The sequence below is a fragment of the Camponotus vicinus genome, unplaced genomic scaffold (assembly GCF_025532165.1).
Source record: "Camponotus vicinus isolate PSW18456_S1 unplaced genomic scaffold, iyCamVici1.0 SCAF_14, whole genome shotgun sequence".
NCBI classification, from domain to species: domain Eukaryota; kingdom Metazoa; phylum Arthropoda; class Insecta; order Hymenoptera; family Formicidae; genus Camponotus; species Camponotus vicinus.
The window spans coordinates 6829019-6851982 of record NW_028141950.1 but is presented as its reverse complement, the minus strand read 5'-3'; the positions used below and the strand labels follow the sequence as shown (position 1 = coordinate 6851982).

Here is a 22964-nt window from a genome sequence, read left to right as displayed (position 1 = left end):
AACTTATAATAAAATAAACGCATTATAAGATAAAAAAATTGTAATATGTTTTCATTAGTTCTTTTTATCAAATTCATCCTGATTTTAAAAAGTTGATATCGAATGTTGGTATCATTCAAACATATAGTATGTGTATATAAACATATATATTACATATATTAAAATTAAAATTCATAAATAATAATAGCGTAATAATAGTGTAATATTTATATTCAATTTATAATAAAATTATTTCAGACAAAAATAGGAAATAATAATCGTTCGGTAATAATTAATTTTTCACGCTATTAATATTCAACTATAATCTGAGAAATCATGGTATCCGACTATGAGATTCTTAAGAACTCTTTAACGAAGCTTATTTTATTCAAAAAAGTCGGAAAGCGCTGCTGAATCGCGCGCTAATTGCTTTAATTGCGAAATTTTCGTGGCATCTATTAACCAAGAACAAAAAAAATGTCAATTTTTTTCCAATTTTTTCGCGCCGTCCATTCCTGCACTCTCGATTTACGCAAGAATTTGAATCGAGAGAAGATAACACCGAGATATTATTTTTAATTACATGACAGCGGAATATATTATCGCATTTTTATCACCACAATCTTTAGCGATTAATATGATATAGTAAATTGTAATCAGGAAAACGCATTTGTCGTGTCGAACAGTACCGTTATGCATTTAAGGGCACATGATGGAATGGATAATACAGATAAAATCAGGTCGATAAGTCGATGATTTGATGCGATTCGGAAATATTTTAGATCGCAGCGAGATTATCTTAAAGCAATGACAACGAGCTGTTCTCTCACTGAAGAGAAGCATATTAATTCTTGTTCGCGTACGAAGATGTAGTGAGTGAAACGGGAAAACCTTTGGAATTCTCGGTCAATAAAAATGCTTTATATACGAAAGAGCTTCAAGATTAATTTTATTATATCCAATGTAACCTTTCACCTTTAATTCTTATTAAATCGAGCAAAGAGAAAATGATTTTTATAACATTATCATAAAATCGAAAACTTCTATTGCTCATCGCACTGCACGAATAACCTTCTAGTTAGGATTTATTAGTGTTCCATGTATGCGATCACATTTACATAGGTTTTGGATTACAGAAAGTCGAATGTGGTCGACGAGGTAGATCGATTATTATAAATTCAATATTTATTATACCGATATGTAACGTACACATACAATATAATATATGAACTTAGTTTTGGATTTTCGCGTCGATCAACACCACAGACACCACGAGAAAGCCTGTTTTCGAAATTTCGTGTAAATTTCTTTCTGTACGTTGCGACATACAAAAAAGAAATTGTACTCGACTATTAGAGCTATCATTTATAGACATTTGGCGGCGATTTTATATACAATCGCGCGCATTCGAAACACATCCGTGTTATGAATCCGTCCTATCGATCAATCAAATTTAAAAATATTTTATTTAATATTTTGTTTTATAAATAGAAAACAAATTGTATTAAAATAAATTATTAAATGTGCGCGTGATTAAGAATGATAATGAAGGAAAAATCGGCATTTCGAAAGAATAGATTGATTATATCGACTAAACGGCCATGCAACAATGAACTTAGCAAATGACAATGCTCGCAAAAATTCACATTGTAATTAGCAATAAGCTCATATCAGCTGCTTTCACGATAAAATATTTCTGTTGAAAATTAAGTCACAATTATGTACATACGCAAAAATTCACATTAATAATATGCGAACTTTGTCGGCTGGCGATTAAACAAGATTAAATGTTTTTCTTACCAAAAATTAAACAAATTATTAAATAAATGATGATAAGTATACAGTAAAGGTGACAATGAAAGATTTTCTATACATTTTGATGAATTCTATATATTTTTCGCCAAAGCAAATCCCACTCGACCTTCTTCCATATCAAACTCGGTGTAGTAACGGCCAATAAATGGCATGCCCAGAACCCATTTTATTTCATCGTCATATATTGAGTGAAGATGTTTCGAGAAAACGGGTATACATATACTTTCATCATCTGGATGCTGAGCAGAATTAAATACACAATATAAACTTCTCTTATACATATTTAAGTAATTCAAATAATTTTCCTATAGCACTCACCCGAATGATGTAATCTTTACCAGTAAGATCGAATAAATTACCACCCAAATTAAAACTGATTGTAGGCAATTGGAAAATTCGATCGCAGTCCACCTTTAAATAAATAATAATATCAAGTTAGTAATTAATAATAAATATATTAATAAATAATATATTAATAAATATGTTCAACGGAAACTAGGATTAATGTCCTTGTTCCATAAAAGTTTATGTTTCATTTGAACGGGTGGTACCTAATATTTATTTTTTTATCGCTATTTTAATTTTTTATAACCTTTTTATCAAAAACTACGTGCTTTGTGAAAGATATGATTACTTGAAATATCGTTTACTTACTATTCCCTGTCGATCAGCTTCAATAAATTCATAAATATATGCAATATGTAATCGTGGCCCAATTATTTGCCAAGCACTTGTATCAGCGACAGCTTGGCAGCCTTTCTCGCACCAAGTTAAATCATTCATATGGATACTACAAAGCAATAACGTACAAAGCAATAACGTAAACAATTTGTTGAAACATGATTAATGTAATTTAAAAAATAACGTACCTATCAATGGTAAATTGCATGTACTCTTTGTCAGTAAAAGGAATATATGTGAAATTCCCTTCGTAATAATCAGGATCGGAACCACCCAATGTCAATATACCACCTAAATCGGCTGAAGTGTCTCTGCAAATTATATTTTTTATAACGCAATATGTATGTATGTGCAAATTAAGACTAAGTTATATTTAATGTGCAAATATAAATATTACTTTAATTTAAATAATTATATAATACTGTATATAAATAATAAATTTAACTTATGTTAATATTAAAATAAATATAAATATATAATATTAAAATATATAATATATAATATTAAAATAAATATAAATATATATATATATAAATATAGAACTGTATGTTTATTAAAAACTCTTGTCTATAGATATATGTTGTTTATAAGTAGAGAAGATATGTACCTATTTAGATAAAAACTGAAAATGCGTGATGACACTAGACCTTGTCCAATCATGTTGTCGAAGACAGGCGTTGTTCCATCATATAATTTGGAAGAGCTCAATCCGAAGAAACCATCAAATTCTTGTGCATTAAACTTATCTTTATTTGATATGTATACCGCTTCTGCAAATGTTTGATCCTCCACATCGAGATTGGCAACCTATGATAAAATTGGTATTAAAATAATACATACATCATCATTGCCGCGCAAGAAAAAAAACATGATTGCTTGAGAAATGTTTAAACTATGATTATAATTATAACTAAATTGGATTGATTATTTAATAATGACTTACATTTACTATATCAGTAGATAGGAATCCATGTATACTGTAATCGACGTATCCTATATCAATCTCAGAATTATTTGTTATATATGTGTAGGAATTCATACTATAATATTGATTATGTCCTGCTGTGAAGCATATTCAGTAATATCGAAAATTAGCAATATTGGAAAGATTTTAAAAATATATATACAGATATTGTCTTATTAACCTATATTAAATATACAATATTCTTTTATAAATAATGATATAATGTTGTACATGTATTTGTCGAATTAATTCATAAATCATCTTTGTTTATCAATGTTTGTTTGTATCTTCAGCGAAAGAATGTGATAAATTATTTAAATGAATTTATACATTTCCAAATTTTAAAGTTTACCATTGTAATATTTATACTATAATATTAAATATTACTATAAAATTAAGTAAAAACGTATCTGTATTGTATTCAACTTTTTAAATATCGCAAAATTACACTTGAAAAATATAATTGTAGATAGAATATACAATATTAAATTTATTTAATAAATGACAAATAAAAATATATATTATTTATTTAATAAATGACAAATATATATATTCGCGGATTTAAGAACTTGAAGTTTAAGCTTGTTTAAAGAACGATCCTTTTAAATGAAATTTACTTAATAAATGACAAATAAAAACACACACACATACACACACACACACACACCCACACACACCCACACACACACACACACACACACACACACACATATTTCTATCTACAACTGTAATATATATATATATATATATATATATATATATATATATAAAATTACTTACAACAAAGAGAAAGTGTGCAATTTTTGGAGAATACCCAAAGATGTGTGGAACCACAATCAAATACAACTTTAAATTCTTTCGGTGGAGTTCCAATTTTAATGGAGCCATAGTAATTCAAGTTTTTAAAATTGGTCAAACGTACTGAAGGAAGATTATCATCTAACGAAGGAACATTTTGCAAGTTGCCACCTTTTTTCAAAAATTCTGAAAGGAAATCTCTCTTGTTCCTTGAAATAACATAAAGAACAATCTGTGAATGCAAGTACATGTATACTAACAAATATATATATATATATATATATATAAAATGAATATTCACATTTGATATAACTAACAGGTATTCTCAGAACAAAAATATAAGTTACGAAAGTCTACACAAATTTAAACGTCTCAGAAATCAATTATATAATTTACGTATTTACAATACAAGTACATTACGCATTCAGATATAATTATATCAGAAATGTTTAGTAATTCAATACTTCTGAATTATATGATTCTCATATATATATCAAGTGTAATATTTAATTTGTAATCCAGTCTTTTTTCCTCATATATATATATATATATATATATATATATATATATATATATATATATGAGGAAAAAAGACTGGATTACAAATTAAGTATTACATTTGATATATATATATATATATATATATATATATATATATATATATATATCAAATGTAATATTTAATTTGTAATCCAGACTTTTTTAAATAAAATTCATTATAACATAACGGACCTTAATTTTTAACTAACGACAATTTCTGTGTAATTTTACACATAAAAATAATTTAAAAACAAGTAACTTTATCAACTATTAAAAATAGGATACGGAAAATGTCAAGTAAACAAATAATACAAAGCAACTCATTATACCTACAGTTGATCTGCTATCGCGTGAAAAAGTAGTTTACAATTAGATGTTTTGATGACCTCCAATCACGATTTATGTCAACGGTCGTCGTTTAAATAGGGATAAAGGCAAGATGGACAAAAGCGAACGTTACGAAAAAACAATGACACTTTCTCAAAAATATTGTCATTTTATTTACTCTTTGACGAATAAATAAAAATATACGTTTTAACAAAAGAAATTTCATTCAATTTGTATTGAAGTATTAATTGCATTTGCACAAGCCACACGTTTAATCCAAGAAGTCGGAAACGAGAAAAAATCGATCTTTGTAAGTTCGATATTTATTATATGCCAATATGCAATATAATATAATATATACTGACCTGTCCAATCGCGCGTCAATTGTCATAAAGAACACCGTCATTAAAGTCACAAAAAGGCGAAACATATTTCAGAATTTATTTACTGCTGAAGTCTCGATTCGTGAAAATTTCAACGACGACTTTCTTTCGACTCTTGATGACCAGATACACAGAAAAATAAAGTGTTGTCGTTTACTAACTCTCCCTTAGCACTGTATTGGTATTCGATAGCGTTATATATGATCGCGCGTGCCCCTCTGTTGAATGCTGGAACAGGTAGAGAACGCGCGAAACATTCGAAAAATCCTGATAGATTTCCATCGATCAATTTAATTTAAATATACCATATTTTGCATGATCGTGTATTTTTAATGAAGAACATTTATTTACATAAATTCATGATTAACAATAAAAACAATTCTTTCGAAAGAATATATTGTTTATATCAACCAAACAGACAATCATGCATCATTAACTTTACAATAGATAATTTGCAAAAAGTAGCATTTAATTAATCGACATTTTTTTATATAATTTTGTGCGGAAAAATTATATTTATACAATTATAAACCACACTTTATTTGATGAATTCTTGAGGTTTCTAAGGAGACAGGAAAATATACATAATCTTGAAAAATATATTTGAATATACATTAATTTCAGAAATTTTGCTTTGAACAATTTGTTATGTTAAATTTAGGATAATATTAATATGAATATTTTAACTCAAGGTACTATACAAAACTTAAAAATCTATACTAATTATACATTTCTTTCCTATATTATGCAAATTTGAAGAAAATATAACCATACGAAATTTTGTGAAAAAAATAATAGATCTCTAATAAGGAAATTAAGTATTTTTTATTAAAAATGTGTGATTAATTTATCGAAATAAGTTAAATTGCAATAATGAGAAACGTTATTATGATGATAATTTCAATTACATTATAAGAATAAACTTATAATAAGATAACTTATAATAAAATGAATACATTATAAGTTAAAAAAATTGTAATTATTTCATTGTAATTTTATTATTAGTTCTTTTTATCAAATTCATCCCGATTTAAAAAATTTGATACCGAATATTGATATAATTCAAACATATAGTATGTGTATTATAAATACAGTATATGTATTATAAATATATATATATATATATATATATATGTATATATATTTATGCATATATAAACATATATTACAATTAAAATTCATAAATAATAATAGCGATGTAATATTTACAATCAATTTGAAATCAAATTATTTCAAGTTTGATTGAAACACGCAATGATAATCCGGAACAACCAGATCTAGTGGTTATTTGTTACAATATAGGTACAAATGTTCAGTTGAAGATCGTCTCTTTAGACTCCAGAAATATAGAGAACTCATTAGATCCATTAGGTCCATTCAAATTAAGTGAGATCTATTGCACTTCTTCGTACATAACGATACGCAAGAATCATAAATCGAGAACGTACGACGATGGTTAGTTATGTTTTAAATAACAATCTATAACTTTCTATTTAGGATTTATCGTTCTATGTATGCAATCACACTTACATAGGTTTTAGATGTCAAAAAGTCAAATATGGTCACGATGAGGTAGATCGATTTTTATAAAAACAATATTAATTATATCGATATGTAACGTACACATACAATACAATGTATGTCTTTCCGCACGTTGTGACTGGACATACACAAAATAAATTGTATTCGACTACTAGATCTCTCGTTTATCGACATTTGGCGACTGTTATACAATCGCGCGCAATCGAAACACGTCCGTGTTATCGATCTGTCCTATCGATCAGTCAAATTTAAAAATATTTTATTTAATATTTTGTTTTATAATTAGAAAACAAATTGTATTAAAATAAATTATTAAATGTGTGCGCGATTAAGAATGATAATGAAGGAGAAATCAGCAATTCGAAAGAATAGATTGATTATATCGACTAGACGGCCATGCAACAATGACCTTAGCGAATGACATTACTCGCAAAAATTCGCATTCTAATTAGCAATAAGCTCATATCAGCTGCTTTCACGATAAAGTATTGCTTTTAAAAATTAAAACACAATTATGTACATGTTGCGCAAAAATAAACATTGATAATATGCAAACTTTGTCGGTTGGCGATTAATGTTTTTCTTACCGAAAACTAAACAAATAATTTAAAAAATTATGATAATGTATACAATAAAATGTGACAATGAAAGATTTTCTATACCTTTTGAATTCTATACATTTCTCGCCAAAGCAAATCCCACTCGGTCTTTCTCCATATCAAACTCGGTGTAGTAACGGCCAATAAATGGCGTTCCCAGAATCCATTCTGCTACATCGTCATATGTTGGGTTAAGTTTCGAGAAAACGGGTATACATGTACTTTCATTATCTGGATGCTGAGCAGAATTAAATACACAATATAAACTTCTCTTATACATATTTAAGTAATTGAAATAATTTTCCTATAGCACTCACCCGAATGATGTAATCTTTACCGGTAAGATTGAACGCCTTACCACCCAAATTAAACCTGATTGTAGGCAATTGGAAAATTCGATCGCAATCCACCTTTAAATAAATAATAATATCAAGTTAGTAATTAATAATAAATATATTGATAAATAATATATTAATAAATATGTTCAACGGAAACTAGGATTAATGTCCTTGTTCCATAAAAGTTTATGTTTCATTTGAACGGGTGGTACCTAATATTTATTTTTTTATCGCTATTTTAATTTTTTATAACCTTTTTATCAAAAACTACGTGCTTTGTGAAAGATATGATTACTTGAAATATCGTTTACTTACTATTCCCTGTCGATCAGTTTTAATAAATCCATAAATATATGCAATATGTAATCGTGGCCCAATTATTTGCCAAGAAGTTGTGTCAACGGTAGCTTGGCAGCCTTCCTCGCAGCAAGTAAAATCATTTATATGGATACTACAAAGCGATAACGTAAACAATTTGTTGAAACATGATTAATGTAATTTAAAAAATAACGTACCTATCAATGGTAAATTGCATGTACTCTTTGTCAGTAAAAGGAATATATGTGAAATCTCCTTCGTAATAAGCAGGATCGGAACCACCGAATGTCAATATACCACCTAAATCGGCTGAAGTGTCTCTGCAAATTATATTTTTTATGTCGCGATATGTATGTATGTGAAAATTAAGACTAAGTTATATTTAATGTGCAAATATAAATATTACTTTAATTTAAAAAATTATAATACTGTATATAAATAATAAATTTAATTTATGTTAATATTAAGATAAATATAAATATATATACAAATAGAGCTTTATATACTTATATGTGTAATATTCATATTTATTAAAAATTCTCGTTTAGAGAGAGATATATGTTGCTTTTAGGTAGAGAAGATATGTACCTATTTAGATAAAAACTGAAAATGCGTGATGACGCTAGACCTTGTTCAATCATGTTGTCGAAGACAGGCGTTATTTCATCATCATATTTATTGGATTTCAGGCCGAAGAGACCATCAAGTTCTTGTTTAAATATATCAAATATATCTTTATTTGATATGTATACCGTTTCCATAAATGTTTGATTCTCTACATTGATATTGGCAACCTATGATAAAATTGGTATTGCAATAATACATGCATCGTCGTTGCCGCGGAAGAAGAAGAACATGATTGCTTAAGAAATGTTAAACTATGATTATAGTTATAACTAAATTGGATTGATTGTTTAATAATGACTTACATTCACCATATCAGTAGATAGGAATCCACTTATATTGTAATAGAAGGAATCTATAACAATCTTCGTATTATTTGGTACATATGTGTAGGAATTCATACCATCATATTGATTATGTCCTGCTGTGAATCATATTCAGTAATAATGAAAATTAGTAATATTGGAAAGATTTTAAAAATATGTATACAGATATTCTCTTATTAAACAATATTAAATATACAATATTCTTTTATAAATAATGATATATGTTGTACATGTATTTGTCGAATTAATTCATAAATCATGTTTGTTTATCAATGCTTGTTTGTACCTTCAGAGAATGAATGTGATAAATTATTTAAATTAATTTATACATTTCCAAATTCCCAAGTTTGCCATTGTAATATTTACACTATAATATTAAATATTACTATAAAATTAAGTAAATATCTGTATTATATATTTAATTTTTTAAATATCGCAAGATTATACTTGCAAAATATAATTGTAGATAGAATATATATATATATATATATATATATATATATATATATATATAAACAAATTACTTACAACAAGTAGGAATTGTGCAATTTTTGGAGAATATCCAAAGAAATTCGGAACCAATATCAAATACAACTTTAAATTCTTTTGGTGGAGTTCCAATTTTAATGAAGCCATGGTAATTCACGTTTTTAAAATTGGTCAAACGTACTGACGGAAGATTATCATCTAACGAAGGAACTTCTTGCAAGTTGGTGCCAACTTTTTTCGAAAATTCTGAAAGGAAATTCCTCTTGTTCCTTGAAATAACATAAAGAACATTCTGTGAATGCAAGTACATATATACTAGCAAATATATATATATATATATACATATATATATATATATATATATATATAATATATATTCACATTTGATAGAACTGACAGGTATTCTTAGAACATAAATATAAAAGTCTACACAAATTTATAAACATCTCAGAAATCAACTATATAATTTACATATTTACAATATAAGTACATTACGCATTTAAATATAATTATATCAGAAATGTTTATTAACTGGATGATATTTCTGAATTATATGATTCTCATATATATATATAAATAAATATATATCAAAAGTAATATTTAATTTGTAATCCAGTCTTTTAAATAAAATTATTATAACATAACGGACATTGATTATTAATTATCGACAATTTCTGTGTAATTTTACACATAGAAATAATTTAAAAACAAGTAACTTTATCAACTATTAAAAATAGGATATAGAAAATGTCAAGTAAACAAATAATACAAAGCAATTCATTATACCTATTATATAAAGTTGATCTGCTATCGCGTGAAAAAGTAGTTTACAATTAGATGTTTTGATGACCTCCAATCACGATTTATGTCAACGGTCGTCGTTTAAATAGGGATAAAGGCAAGATGGACAAAAGCGAACGTTACGAAAAAACAATGACACTTTCTCAAAAATATTGTCATTTTATTAACTCTTTAACGAATAAATAAAAATATACGTTTTAACAAAAGAAATTTCCTTCAATTTGTATTGAAGCATTAATTGCATTTGCACAAGCCACACGTTTAATCCAAGAAGTCAGAAACGAGAAAAAATCGATCTTTCTAAGTTCGATATTTATCATGCCAATATGCAATGTAATATAATATATACTGACCTGTCCAATCGCGCGTCAATCGTCATAAAGAGCACCGTCATTAAAGTCACAAAAAGGCGAAACATATTTCAGAATTTATTTACTGCTGAAGTCTCGATTCGTGAAAATTTCAACGACTTTCTTTCGACACTTTATGACCAGATACACAGAAAAATAAAGTGTTGTCGTTTACTAACTCTCCCTTAGCACTGTATTGGAATTCGATAGCGTTATATATATATATATATATGATCGCGCGTGTCCCTCTGTTGAATGCTTGAACAGGTAGAGAACGCGCGAAACATTCGAAAAATCCTGATAGATTTCCATCGATCAATTTAATTTAAATATACCATATTTTGCATGATCGTGTATTCTTAATTAAGAACGTTTATTTACATAAGTTCATGATCAATAATAAAAAACAATTCTTTCGAAAGAGTACATTGTTTATATCGACTAAACAGATAATCATGCAACATTAACTTTACAATAGATAATCTACAGAAAGTAGCATTTAATTAATCGACATTTTTTATATAATTCTGTGCGGAAGAACTATATTTATATAATTATAAATTACCTTATTTGATGAATTCTTGAAGTTTTTAAAGAGAAAAGTAAATATACATAATTTTGAAATATGTATTTAAATATTCATTAATTTCAAAGATTTTGCTACAAACAACTTGTTATGTTAAATTAGGGATAATATTAATACGAATATTTTAGTTCAAGATTTAATATACAAAACTTAAAAAACTTAAAAAACTGTAGGTACATTTCTTTCCTATATTAAGCAAATTTTAGGAAAATGCAACTATACGAAATTTTGTGAAAGAAATAACAGATCTCTAATAAGGAAACGTATTTTTTTATTAAAAATGTGTGATTAATTTATCGAAATAAGATAATTTGCAATAATGAGAAACGTTATTACGATGATAATTTCAGTTACATTATAAGAATAAACTTATAATAAGATAACTTATAATAAAATAAACACATTATAAGATAAAAAATTGTAATTATTTCACTGTAATTTTATTCTTAGTTCTTTTTATCAAATTCATCCCGATTTAAAAAATTTGATATCGAATATTGATATAATTCAAACATACAGTATATGTATTATATAATATGTATATATATGCATATATAAACATATATTACAATTAAAATTCATAAATAATAATAGCGATGTAATATTTATAATCAACATGAAATCAAATTATTTCAGGTCTGATTGAAACACGCATCACCGATAATCCGGAACAACCAGATCTAGTGCTTATTTGTTACAATATAGGTACAAATGTTCAACAATGAACTTAGCAAATGACACTGTTCGCAAAAATTCGCATTCTAATTAGCAATAAGCTCATATCAGCTGCTTCCAATAAAGTATTGCTGTTGAAAATTAACGCACAGTTATGTAGATATTACGCAAAACTTCACATTGATATAATATGCGAACTTTGTCGGTTGGCGATTAAAAAAGATCAAATTTCTTTCTTATCGAAAACTAAACAAATAATTTAAAAAATGATGATAAAGTATATCATAAAAGGTGACAATGAAAGATTTTCTATACATTTTGATGAATTCTATACATTTTTCGCCAAAGCAAATCCCACTCGATCTTCTTCCATATCATACTTGGTGTAGTAACGGCCAATAAATGGCATGCCCAGAACCCATTTTATTTCATCGTGATATGTTGAGTGAAGATATTTCGAGAAAACGGATATACATATACTTTCATCATCTGGATGCTGAGCAGAATTAAATACACAATATAAACTTCTCTTATACATATTTAAGTAATTCAAATAATTTTCCTGTAGTACTCACCCGAATGATGTAATCTTCACCAGTAAGATCGAATAAATTACCACCCAAATTAAAACTTATTGTAGGCAATTGGAAAATTCGATCGCAGTCCACCTTTAAATAAATAATAATATCAAGTTAGTAATTAATAATAAATATATTAATAAATAATATATTAATAAATATGTTCAACGGAAACTAGGATTAATGTCCTTGTTCCATAAAAGTTTATGTTTCATTTGAACGGTGGTCCCTAATATTTATTTTTTTATCGCTATTTTAATTTTTTATAACCTTTTTATCAAAAACTACGTGCTTTGTGAAAGATATGATTACTTGAAATATCGTTTACTTACTATTCCCTGTCGATCAGCTTCAATAAATTCATAAATATATGCAATATGTAATCGTGGCCCAATTATTTGCCAAGCACTTGTATCAGCGACAGCTTGGCAGCCTTTTTCGCACCAAGTTAAATCATTCATATGGATACTACAAAGCAATAACGTAAACAATTTGTTGAAACATGATTAATGTAATTTAAAAAATAACGTACCTATCAATGGTAAATTGCAAGTGCTCTTTGTCAGTAAAAGGAATATATGTGAAATCCCCTTCGTAATAAGCAGGATCGGAACCACCCAATGTCAATATACCACCTAAATCGGCTGAAGTGTTTCTGCAAATTATATTTTTTATATCGCGATATGTATATATGTGAAAGTTAAGACTAATAACTAAGTTATATTTAATGTGCAAATATAAATATTACTTTAATTTAATTTAAAAATTATAATACTGTATATAAATATTAAATTTAATTTATGTTAATATTAAAATAAATATAAATATATACAAATAGAGCTCTATGTACTTATATATATATATATATAAAATTCATATTTATTAAAAATTCTCGTTTAGAGAGAGATATATGTTGTTTTTAGGTAGAGAAGATATATACCTATTTAGATAAAAACTGAAAATGCGTGATGACATTAGACCTTGTTCAATCATGTTGTCGATGACAGACGTTATTCCATCATCATATAATTTGGAAGAGCTCAGGCCGAAGAGACCATCAAGTTCTTGTTTATCAAATATATCAAGTATATTTCCATTTGATATGTATACCGTTTCCGTAAATGTTTGATTCTGAACATTGAGATTGGCAACCTACGATAAAATTGGTATTGGAGTAATACATACGTCGTTGCCGCGCAAGAAAAGGAACATGATTGCTTAAGAAATGTTTAAACTATTCGTATGATTTTATTTCTAACTAAATTGGATTGATTATTTAACAATGACTTACATTTACTATATCAGTAGATAGGAATCCACCTATACGGTAATCGATGTATTCTATATCAATCTCAGTATTATTTGGTATATATGTGTAGGAATTCATTCTATCATATTGATTATGTCGTGCTGTAAAGCATATTCGGTAATATCGAAAATTAGTAATATTGGAAAGATTTTAAAAGTATACAGATATTGCCTTATTAACCTATATTATATATACAATATTCTTTTATAAATAATGATATATGTTGTACATGTATTTGTCGAATTAATTCATAAATCATGTTTGTTTATCAATGCTTGTTTGTACCTTCAGAGAATGAATGTGATAAATTATTTAAATTAATTTATACATTTCAAAATTCCAAAATTTGCAATTGTAATATTTACACTATAATATTAAATATTACTATAAAATTAAGTAAATACGTATCTGTATTATATATTTAACTTTTTAAATATCGCAAGATTATACTTGCAAAATATAATTGTCGATAAAATATATATATATATATATATATATATATATATATATAAACAAATTACTTACAACAAGCAGAGATTATGCACCTTTTGGAGAATACCCAAAGATTTGTGGAAGCCCAAACAAATTTAACTTTAAATTCTTTTGGTGGAGTTCCAATTTTAATGAAGCCATAGTAATTCACGTTTTTAAAATTGGTCAAACGTACTGACGGAAGATTATCATTTAACGAAGGAACTTCTTGCAAGTTGATGTCAACTTTTTCCAAAGATTGAATGTAATCCATCTTGTGCAATGGAATCCTTGAAATAACATAAGGAACATTCTGTGATATGAATATATATACTTACAAATAATATAAAATAAATATTCACATTTGATATGACTAACAGATATTCTCAGAACAAATATAAGTTATGAAAGTCTATACAAATTTAAACGTCTCAGAAATCAACTACATAACTTACACATTCACTATATAAATACGTTACGCATTCAGATATAATTATATCAGAAATGTTTATTAATTCGATATTTCTGAATTATATGATTCTCATATATATATATATATATATATATATATATATATATATATATATATATCAAAAGTAATATTTAATTTGCAATCCAGTCTTTTAAATAAAATCATTATAACATAACGGATATTGGTTTTTAATTAACGACAATTCCTGTGTAATTTTACACATAGAAATAATTTAAAAACATGTAACTTTATCAACTATTAAAAATAGGATACAGAAAATGTCAAATAAACAAATAATACAAAGCAATTCATTATACCTATTATATAAAGTTGATCTGCTATCGCGTGAAAAAGTAGTTTACAATTAGATGTTTTGATGACCTCCAATCACGATATATATGTTAACGGTCGTCGTTTAAATAGGGATAAAAGCAAGATGGACAAAAGTTACGAAAAAACAATGAGTCACTTTTTCAAAAATATTCTTATTTTATTTACTCTTTGACTAATAAATAAAAATATACGTTTGATTAAAGAAATTTCATCTAATTTGTATTGAAGCATTAATTGTATTTGCACAAGCCACGCGTTTAATAAAAAAAATCAGATGCAAGAAAAAATCGATGTTTATAATTTCGATATTTATCAATATACAATATAATAAAATATATACTGACCTTAGCAATTGCGCGTCAGTCGTCATAAAGAGCATCGTCATTATCGCAAAAAGGCGAAACATATTTCAGAATTTATTTATTATTGAAGTCTCGATTCATTAAAATTTGAACGAAGAGTGTCTTTCAAAACTTTATGACCAGATACACAGAAAAATAAGGTGTTGTCGCTTACTAACTCTCCTCTTAACACTGTATCGATATTCGATAGCGTTATATGTATATATATATAATCGCGCGTGCCCCTCTATTGAATGCTGAACGAGGAGAAAACGCGCGAAACGTTCGAAAAATCCTGATTGATTTCCATCGATCAATTTAATTTAAATATATTATATTTTGCATTATCGTGTATTCTATAATAATCCCCAAAAATTTACCTTTTTAAAAAAAGGTAAAAAAAGGGCGCCAAGTTCATGCACTAATTGTATCCAACTGTCATATTGTCTACAAAAGTAGTGATATAAAAAAATTGCGCCAACTAAGAATAAAAATTTGTACAAGATAAATAGAAGTACAAGGAAGAAAACTTGTACAAGTTAAATAGAAATATTTTAATTGAAAACATTGTTATACAAAATAGTTGTTTTAATTTTTAAAAATAATAATATTAAAAAATTAAAAATTTATTTAAAAATTGAAAACTGAAAATTAATATAAAACAAAAAAGTAAAAGAAATTTTAATTAAAAAAACTTGGCACTGCCAATTTTACTAATATATTGTTCAGCTTAAAAGTCTAAATTTTCAAATGTAAATCAATATAAATTAATTAAAGAAATTAGGTCATTAAATTTAAATGTTAGACTAATAATTGGAATATGTTCCAATCTTTTAGATTTCCATACTATATAAAGTTGATAAAATAGAAAAAACATAAGCTTAAATAATTCTCATAGAAATTTCTAAAGTAAAAAGTATAATTTGTGAAAATAATATAAGAATTATAATAATTAAATTATTAATTGAAGATCCAGAAGATCTTAAGAGAGTTAATAATAACTGTCCAGCAATTATATTTACTGTTAAATATATATTTAATTGGAATATATGCCAATTTTATTGGCAGCGCCAATTTTTTTTAATTAAAATTTTTTTTACTTTTTTGTTTTATATTAATTTTCAGTTTTCAATTTTTAAATAAATTTTTAATTTTTTAATATTATTATTTTTAAAAATTAAAACAACTATTTTGTATAACAATGTTTTCAATTAAAATATTTCTATTTAACTTGTACAAGTTTTCTTCCTTGTACTTCTATTTATCTTGTACAAATTTTTATTCTTAGTTGGCGCAATTTTTTTATATCACTACTTTTGTAGACAATATGACAGTTGGATACAATTAGTGCATGAACTTGGCGCCCTTTTTTTACCTTTTTTTAAAAAGGTAAGTTTTTGGGGATTATATCACTTCTTTTTTTAGTCTAATTTGCTAAGAGATATTATATTAAAAAAAATATGTATATATATATATATATTTTTTTTAATACATACATACATATATATATATATATATATATATATATATATATATATATATGTATATGTATATGTATGTATGTATATTTTTTAAATATATTAGCAAATTATATAAAAATATATATAGAATAAGTATATATAATATATATTATATATATATATATATATATATATATATATATATATATATATACATATATATATATATATATATATATATATATATACATATATATATATATATATATATAATTATTATTATATTATATATATTTATATTTGGCTTGTAAAATAAATATATTTATTTACCTTGCGTTCCAATTATCATATCTTACTGGCTCATGCGAATTTTTAATTAATAATTTAATTATTTATTATTTAACTTGCACTTTATTATTTATCACTACTCAAAATGCGGTTAATGATACATGTCACTAATGACACATATGACACATGTCATTAATATCGTAAATATCGCAAAGCGTCATTAGCGCAATCTTCTGTCGAGAGTAGGAAATGTACGTTTTCTCTTTCTATGTGTTGTGTACATACATGTGCGTTGATGACCATGATGATGATAAAGACGTTTCTTAATTGAAAATTTTCATATTTCGACTTTGCGTTATGATATCACCGTTTATAGATCACGCAGCACAAAAATAAAGATACTTTCTTTATATAATTCAAATCCGCTCTATCGATTAAGGCTAGTAAGAATTCAATCCGTTCAGCCGTTATTGAAATCCGATAATCTGAGTTACTCTCAACTGTCCGACTCGCGTATAGATACACGGAGTGCCGCGCTAATGCTTCGCATGAACTTGGCGCGAGACACTACCGTGTCTCTTGATATGAACGTTTGTTTACATAAATTCATGATTAATAATAAAAAAAAATTATTTCAAGAAAGAATACATTGTTTATATCTACCAAGCAGATAATTATGCATCATTAGTTTTACAATAGGTAATTTGCAAAAAGTAGCATTTAATTAATCGACATTTTTTATATAATTCTGTGCGAAAAAAATATATTTATACAATTATAAGTCACTTTATTTGATAAATTCTTGAGGTTTCTAAAGAAAAAAGAAAATATACATAATCTTGAAATATGTATTTAAATATTCATTAATTTCATAATTTTTGCTACAAACAACTTGTTATGTTAAATTAGAGGTAATATTAATACGAATATTTTTACTCAAGATACTATACAAAATTTAAAAATCCATATATTTCTTACTTCTGCTATATATATATTTCTACTATGCATTTCTATCGTCATATATTATGTAAATTTGACAAAAATAAAACAATACGAAATTTTGTGAAAGAAGTAATAGATCTCTAATAAAGAGTCGTATTTTGTTATTAAAAATGTCTGATTAATTTACCAAAATAAGATAATTTTCAATAACGAGAAACATTATTATGATGGTAATTTCAATTACATTATAAGAATAAAGTTATAATAAGATAACTTATAATAAAAAGAGAAAATGATTTTTGTAACATTATCATAAAATCGAAAACATTTATCGCTCTACACGAATAACCATCTATTCAGGATTCATCGGTGTTTAATGAATGCAATCACATTTACATAGGTTTTAGATTTCCAAAAGTCGAATATGGTTACGACGAGGTAGACCGATTTTTATAAAATCAGTATTTATTAGATCGATATGTAACGTGCACATACAATAAAATGTATGAACTTAGCTTTGGATTTCCGCGTCGATCAACACCACAGTCACCACGAGAAGGTAGAATATATTTTCGAAATTTCTGGCAAATTTCTTTCTGTACGTTGTGACTGGACATACAAAAAATAAATTGTATTCGACTATTAGAGCTCTCGTTTACCTACATTTGGTGACTGTTATACAATCGCACGCATTCGAAACACATCCGTGTTATCGATTCGGTCTATCGATCAATCAAATTTAAAAATATTTTATTTAATATTTTGTTTTATAATTAAAACAAATTGTATTAAAATAAATTATTAAATGTACGCGTGATTAAGAATGATAATGAAGGAGCAATCAGCGTTTCGAAAGAATGGATTGATTATGTCGACTAGACAGCCATAGAACAACCCAGATAGCACAAGGATGTCCAATGTATGTCAAATAAATGTCCGCTTCTAGACATTAGGATATCCATATAAAGTCCAAGTAAGGTCCGTCGGACATTTGATTAACGTCCATTAGATGTACATTTGTCACAACTTTGTACATCCACAAAATATCCAAGATATATCCAATTTTGAATCTATTTTGGACTGATTTTGGACTAATTTTGGACTGATTTTGGATCTTTTTTTAAATTATAAATTTAAATTTAAATATTATAAATTTTAATGAAATAATAACATTTAAATTATCTTTGTATAAATTCTTTATTTTTATTTTATGAGAAATATTTTTTATATTGAAAAATATGTAACATAAAATACATAATTTTTATGATAATATTGCATATTACTATTATACGATAAAATTCGGTATTAACTGAAAAACAACTTTCTAGCAAAAATATTGATGCTACATATGATATTATATATTAAATATTAAATATTATGTAATAATATTGCATACGAAAGTGGCTAATATTAATAATGTACTGTCGAAACAAAAATAGTGGCTTAACGTATTAATCATAACAATACATATGTCTTTGATATGCTATATCACTTGTGCGGCATACGCACGGGTTAAACAACAAAAAATAAAATATATCGTACATGCTATCATACAAAAGAAAAGAAAATTTAAAATTGTAAAAAATAAAATTTGTTTATAATCTTAACGTATTTTTTAACGATTAGTCGTTACGTGTTCGACTCAGCAATTTTTTTTCATTTGTATCGGATCTTTCCTTTGCTCTACGTAACCATTTTTGTGTAGACTCTTCTATGTCCTTTCTTGTAAACGACGTATTACATGCTTCTCCTGCAGCTGAAACGTAGAATATATATCGAGTAAAAATAGAAATTTAAATTATTTTTTTAAATTATTATACTTCTAAAGATTTATTTTCTCCGATTTATTGCGTTTTAAGTTATTTACTATTTCGCAAACATTATGTACTTTATCAAGGTTTGTAAATTTTGTAAGTTTGTAAATTGTAAATTGTTTGTAAATTTTCTGATATACATATATTCTACAGTATCAGAAAGACTAGCTTTGATAAAGCAATCTGTCAAATCTTAATAAAACGTAATAAATAAATATTACTAAAAATCCGAAAATATAGAAATATAAACAGAAAAATCATATGAAAACTTTAAAATTAATTAAATTATTTAGACAATATTAATTACCAATTAACATTTCCGCTAATTTTAGTTCATGGAATTTTTTTTTATGTTTTCTTCCAAACCAACTGTATTTTTCTGCCAATTTATTACTTAAAAGTTGGCTCAAATTTCGTTTCACAAATTCGTAAGAATGTTTGCCACCAGTACGCGATGCTTGTGTTACCTGCAATAAATTTATATTATCTTTTGTTATCTTAATTTTAATCCTTATAATGTGTTTGAATTTACATACACACATATTTACATGTATTTAAATTACATGTATAGTATACAGTAAAATATACAGTAAAATATACAGTAAATATACAGTAAAATAAATAAAATTTTTATATTTAAATGATAAAAATATTCAATATAAAAACAATTACCGATTTCTCAAAATTGGTTTGATTTTTTAAAAATTGTTCAACTTCTTCTAATTGTTGTTCCGTTTCTAATGGAAGTGTGAAAGAGCAAAAAACTGATTCCTGCCTTTGAGTGTCGTAAAGAGCTTGATTTAGTCCAATATTTTTTAAATCTCGTATGTCTTCAGATGTTTGCCACAATTGCGCCTTAAAATAATTTTGTTGACGAATTATTTCTTTAAAATATATTTCTGGAAAATAAAATTATATAAATAATTATTATAAATAATTTTGTATAAACACGTACATGATAATTTAAAATATACACCATTTTTATTCTGCATCTCAACGTGTATTGGACAAAGCTGACATGTGCACTTCATATTAGTCAAGTTATTTTCTTCTGATTCAACAAAATTATCCTCAAAGTCCTGCTGCACAGCGACCAGTTTGCCTATAATATTTGTGTAAAGTAATGAAATTATTTTAACAAATTGGATACATAAAATATACATAATTATTTTTTAATATTTATATTTTTATTATTTAATATTTTTAATTAAAAATTACCAATTGTTAATAAAATTATTAATTGATAATAATTGCATATACCTTTTATTGGTTGGGCTTTTTTCATATTTAGACTTTTTAATGGATTGGACTTTCTTACAATTAGAGATGGACTATGTTGAAAAGACTCTTCCAAATGTGATTTTGCAAACATGTTATTTGCGTGTGTTACTTCTGCAATTTCTTGATGTGCGATTTCATTTTCTTTTGCCTCGTAATTATCTATATAAACATTTATATACTTTTATTATTTAAAATTTTTAATATTACAAATTACTAATTGTTAATAAAATTATTAATTGTTAATAACGTAACCTTTTATAGATTGGGCTTTTTTTATGTTTGGGCTTTTTAATGGATTGGACTTTCTTACAATTAGAGATGGACTATGTTGAAAAGACTCTTCCAAATGTGATTTTGCAAACATGTTATTTGCGTGTGTTACTTCTGCAATTTCTTGATGTGCGATTTCATTTTCTTTTGCCTCGTAATTATCTATATAAACATTTAAATACATATTTTTATTACAAAGTAAAACATTTATTTAGAAATAACAAAAACGAAAAAGATAATATACGTATATATACACATAATATATACACATAAAATCTCCAAAAAATTAGAATAGATCTTTTTTAATATTTTCATGACTACAATTAAATAATCATTCCCGGAAATTTAAAAATATACAATATACATTTATTATTATTTATCTTAAAGTTAGATATAAATTGTTAAATTATAAACATTCATAAAATTTAAACGATAATAATATCAACAATATAAATGTTACACAATAAGATTAATATAAATAATAATAATCAATATATGTAATTAAAACTTATTAATATTCCTCTTTCCATAATTTTGAAATATTTATATTTTATGTTTATAAATGTTCGTTTAATAAATCTTATATGCTTTAATAAAATTGAGAACCTAGTAAACACAAGTATATTATATGAACATGTATATTATATGTATATTCGTTGCAATTTCCTACTCATACATGATATAACATTTATAATTTAATATATAATTTATATGGTTATATCATATGATAGCAAATTATAACATAAAATAATTCTTTTTTGCTATATGGAATATGGAATATATATTTGCCGTGTATATATCACAAATATATATACGTATAATATGCATTTTTATGAATGCAAAATTCTAATAAATATTATTTGTTATAATAAATATATATCATATTTACTGAGAAATGCATATTTGAGGTGAACAACTAATTTTTTAAGAGCACAAATTTGCAACATAACCTTGTAATAAGTATGTAACTGCAATGTGATAATGTCAATATTGAGATACGTTACACAGAGAAGTTTTATATATTAATAAAAGTGCACCTACCTATTTTTAATCGACAATTATCACTCTTCGAAAATATCTTTCTGTAATATTCTAGACACCACTCAACACGTGCGCACATGTGCGAAGAACATATGAGATATGTATCATCTCTCATGCCTTGCGTTTCGCCAAGTTTTGGCGCCAAATATGATAAAGATGAAGCAACGCACATGCGCAATTTAATATCTTTATCAAATAAGATAAAAATGCTGATTGATAATTTTTAATG

The 22964-nt window shown here is 25.7% G+C and overlaps 4 protein-coding genes across 4 annotated transcripts; all 4 read right to left on the bottom strand.

The window, feature by feature from the left end:
• Nucleotides 1-1142: 1142 nt before the first annotated feature.
• On the bottom strand, nucleotides 1143-5830 carry LOC145965303 (lysosomal aspartic protease-like). Its single transcript, XM_083088752.1, has 8 exons — nucleotides 5470-5830; nucleotides 4220-4446; nucleotides 3419-3537; nucleotides 3083-3282; nucleotides 2664-2786; nucleotides 2449-2584; nucleotides 2113-2205; nucleotides 1143-2033 (listed from the first exon to the last, which is right to left on the bottom strand). The coding sequence occupies exons 1-8, from the start codon at nucleotides 5532-5534 to the stop codon at nucleotides 1866-1868; spliced, it is 1131 nt and encodes a 376-aa protein (XP_082944878.1). The 5' UTR covers nucleotides 5535-5830; the 3' UTR covers nucleotides 1143-1865.
• Nucleotides 5831-5941: 111 nt separating this feature from the next.
• On the bottom strand, nucleotides 5942-11057 carry LOC145965302 (lysosomal aspartic protease-like). The gene is made up of 8 exons (XM_083088751.1): nucleotides 10878-11057; nucleotides 9763-9992; nucleotides 9214-9332; nucleotides 8873-9078; nucleotides 8482-8604; nucleotides 8282-8417; nucleotides 7946-8038; nucleotides 5942-7866 (listed from the first exon to the last, which is right to left on the bottom strand). Exons 1-8 carry the CDS (start codon nucleotides 10940-10942, stop codon nucleotides 7702-7704), a joined length of 1137 nt encoding a protein of 378 aa, XP_082944877.1. The 5' UTR covers nucleotides 10943-11057; the 3' UTR covers nucleotides 5942-7701.
• A 701-nt stretch (nucleotides 11058-11758) lies between these two features.
• LOC145965300 (lysosomal aspartic protease-like) lies at nucleotides 11759-17537 on the bottom strand. Its single transcript, XM_083088749.1, has 9 exons — nucleotides 17430-17537; nucleotides 15643-15934; nucleotides 14548-14783; nucleotides 14005-14123; nucleotides 13654-13865; nucleotides 13246-13368; nucleotides 13046-13181; nucleotides 12711-12803; nucleotides 11759-12631 (listed from the first exon to the last, which is right to left on the bottom strand). The coding sequence occupies exons 2-9, from the start codon at nucleotides 15702-15704 to the stop codon at nucleotides 12464-12466; spliced, it is 1149 nt and encodes a 382-aa protein (XP_082944875.1). The 5' UTR covers nucleotides 15705-15934; nucleotides 17430-17537; the 3' UTR covers nucleotides 11759-12463.
• Nucleotides 17538-19507: 1970 nt separating this feature from the next.
• Nucleotides 19508-22865, bottom strand: LOC145965293 (uncharacterized). The gene is made up of 7 exons (XM_083088737.1): nucleotides 22736-22865; nucleotides 21677-21856; nucleotides 21404-21583; nucleotides 21120-21245; nucleotides 20816-21042; nucleotides 20451-20610; nucleotides 19508-20085 (listed from the first exon to the last, which is right to left on the bottom strand). The coding sequence occupies exons 1-7, from the start codon at nucleotides 22848-22850 to the stop codon at nucleotides 19952-19954; spliced, it is 1122 nt and encodes a 373-aa protein (XP_082944863.1). The 5' UTR covers nucleotides 22851-22865; the 3' UTR covers nucleotides 19508-19951.
• Between the last annotated feature and the right edge of the window lie 99 nt (nucleotides 22866-22964).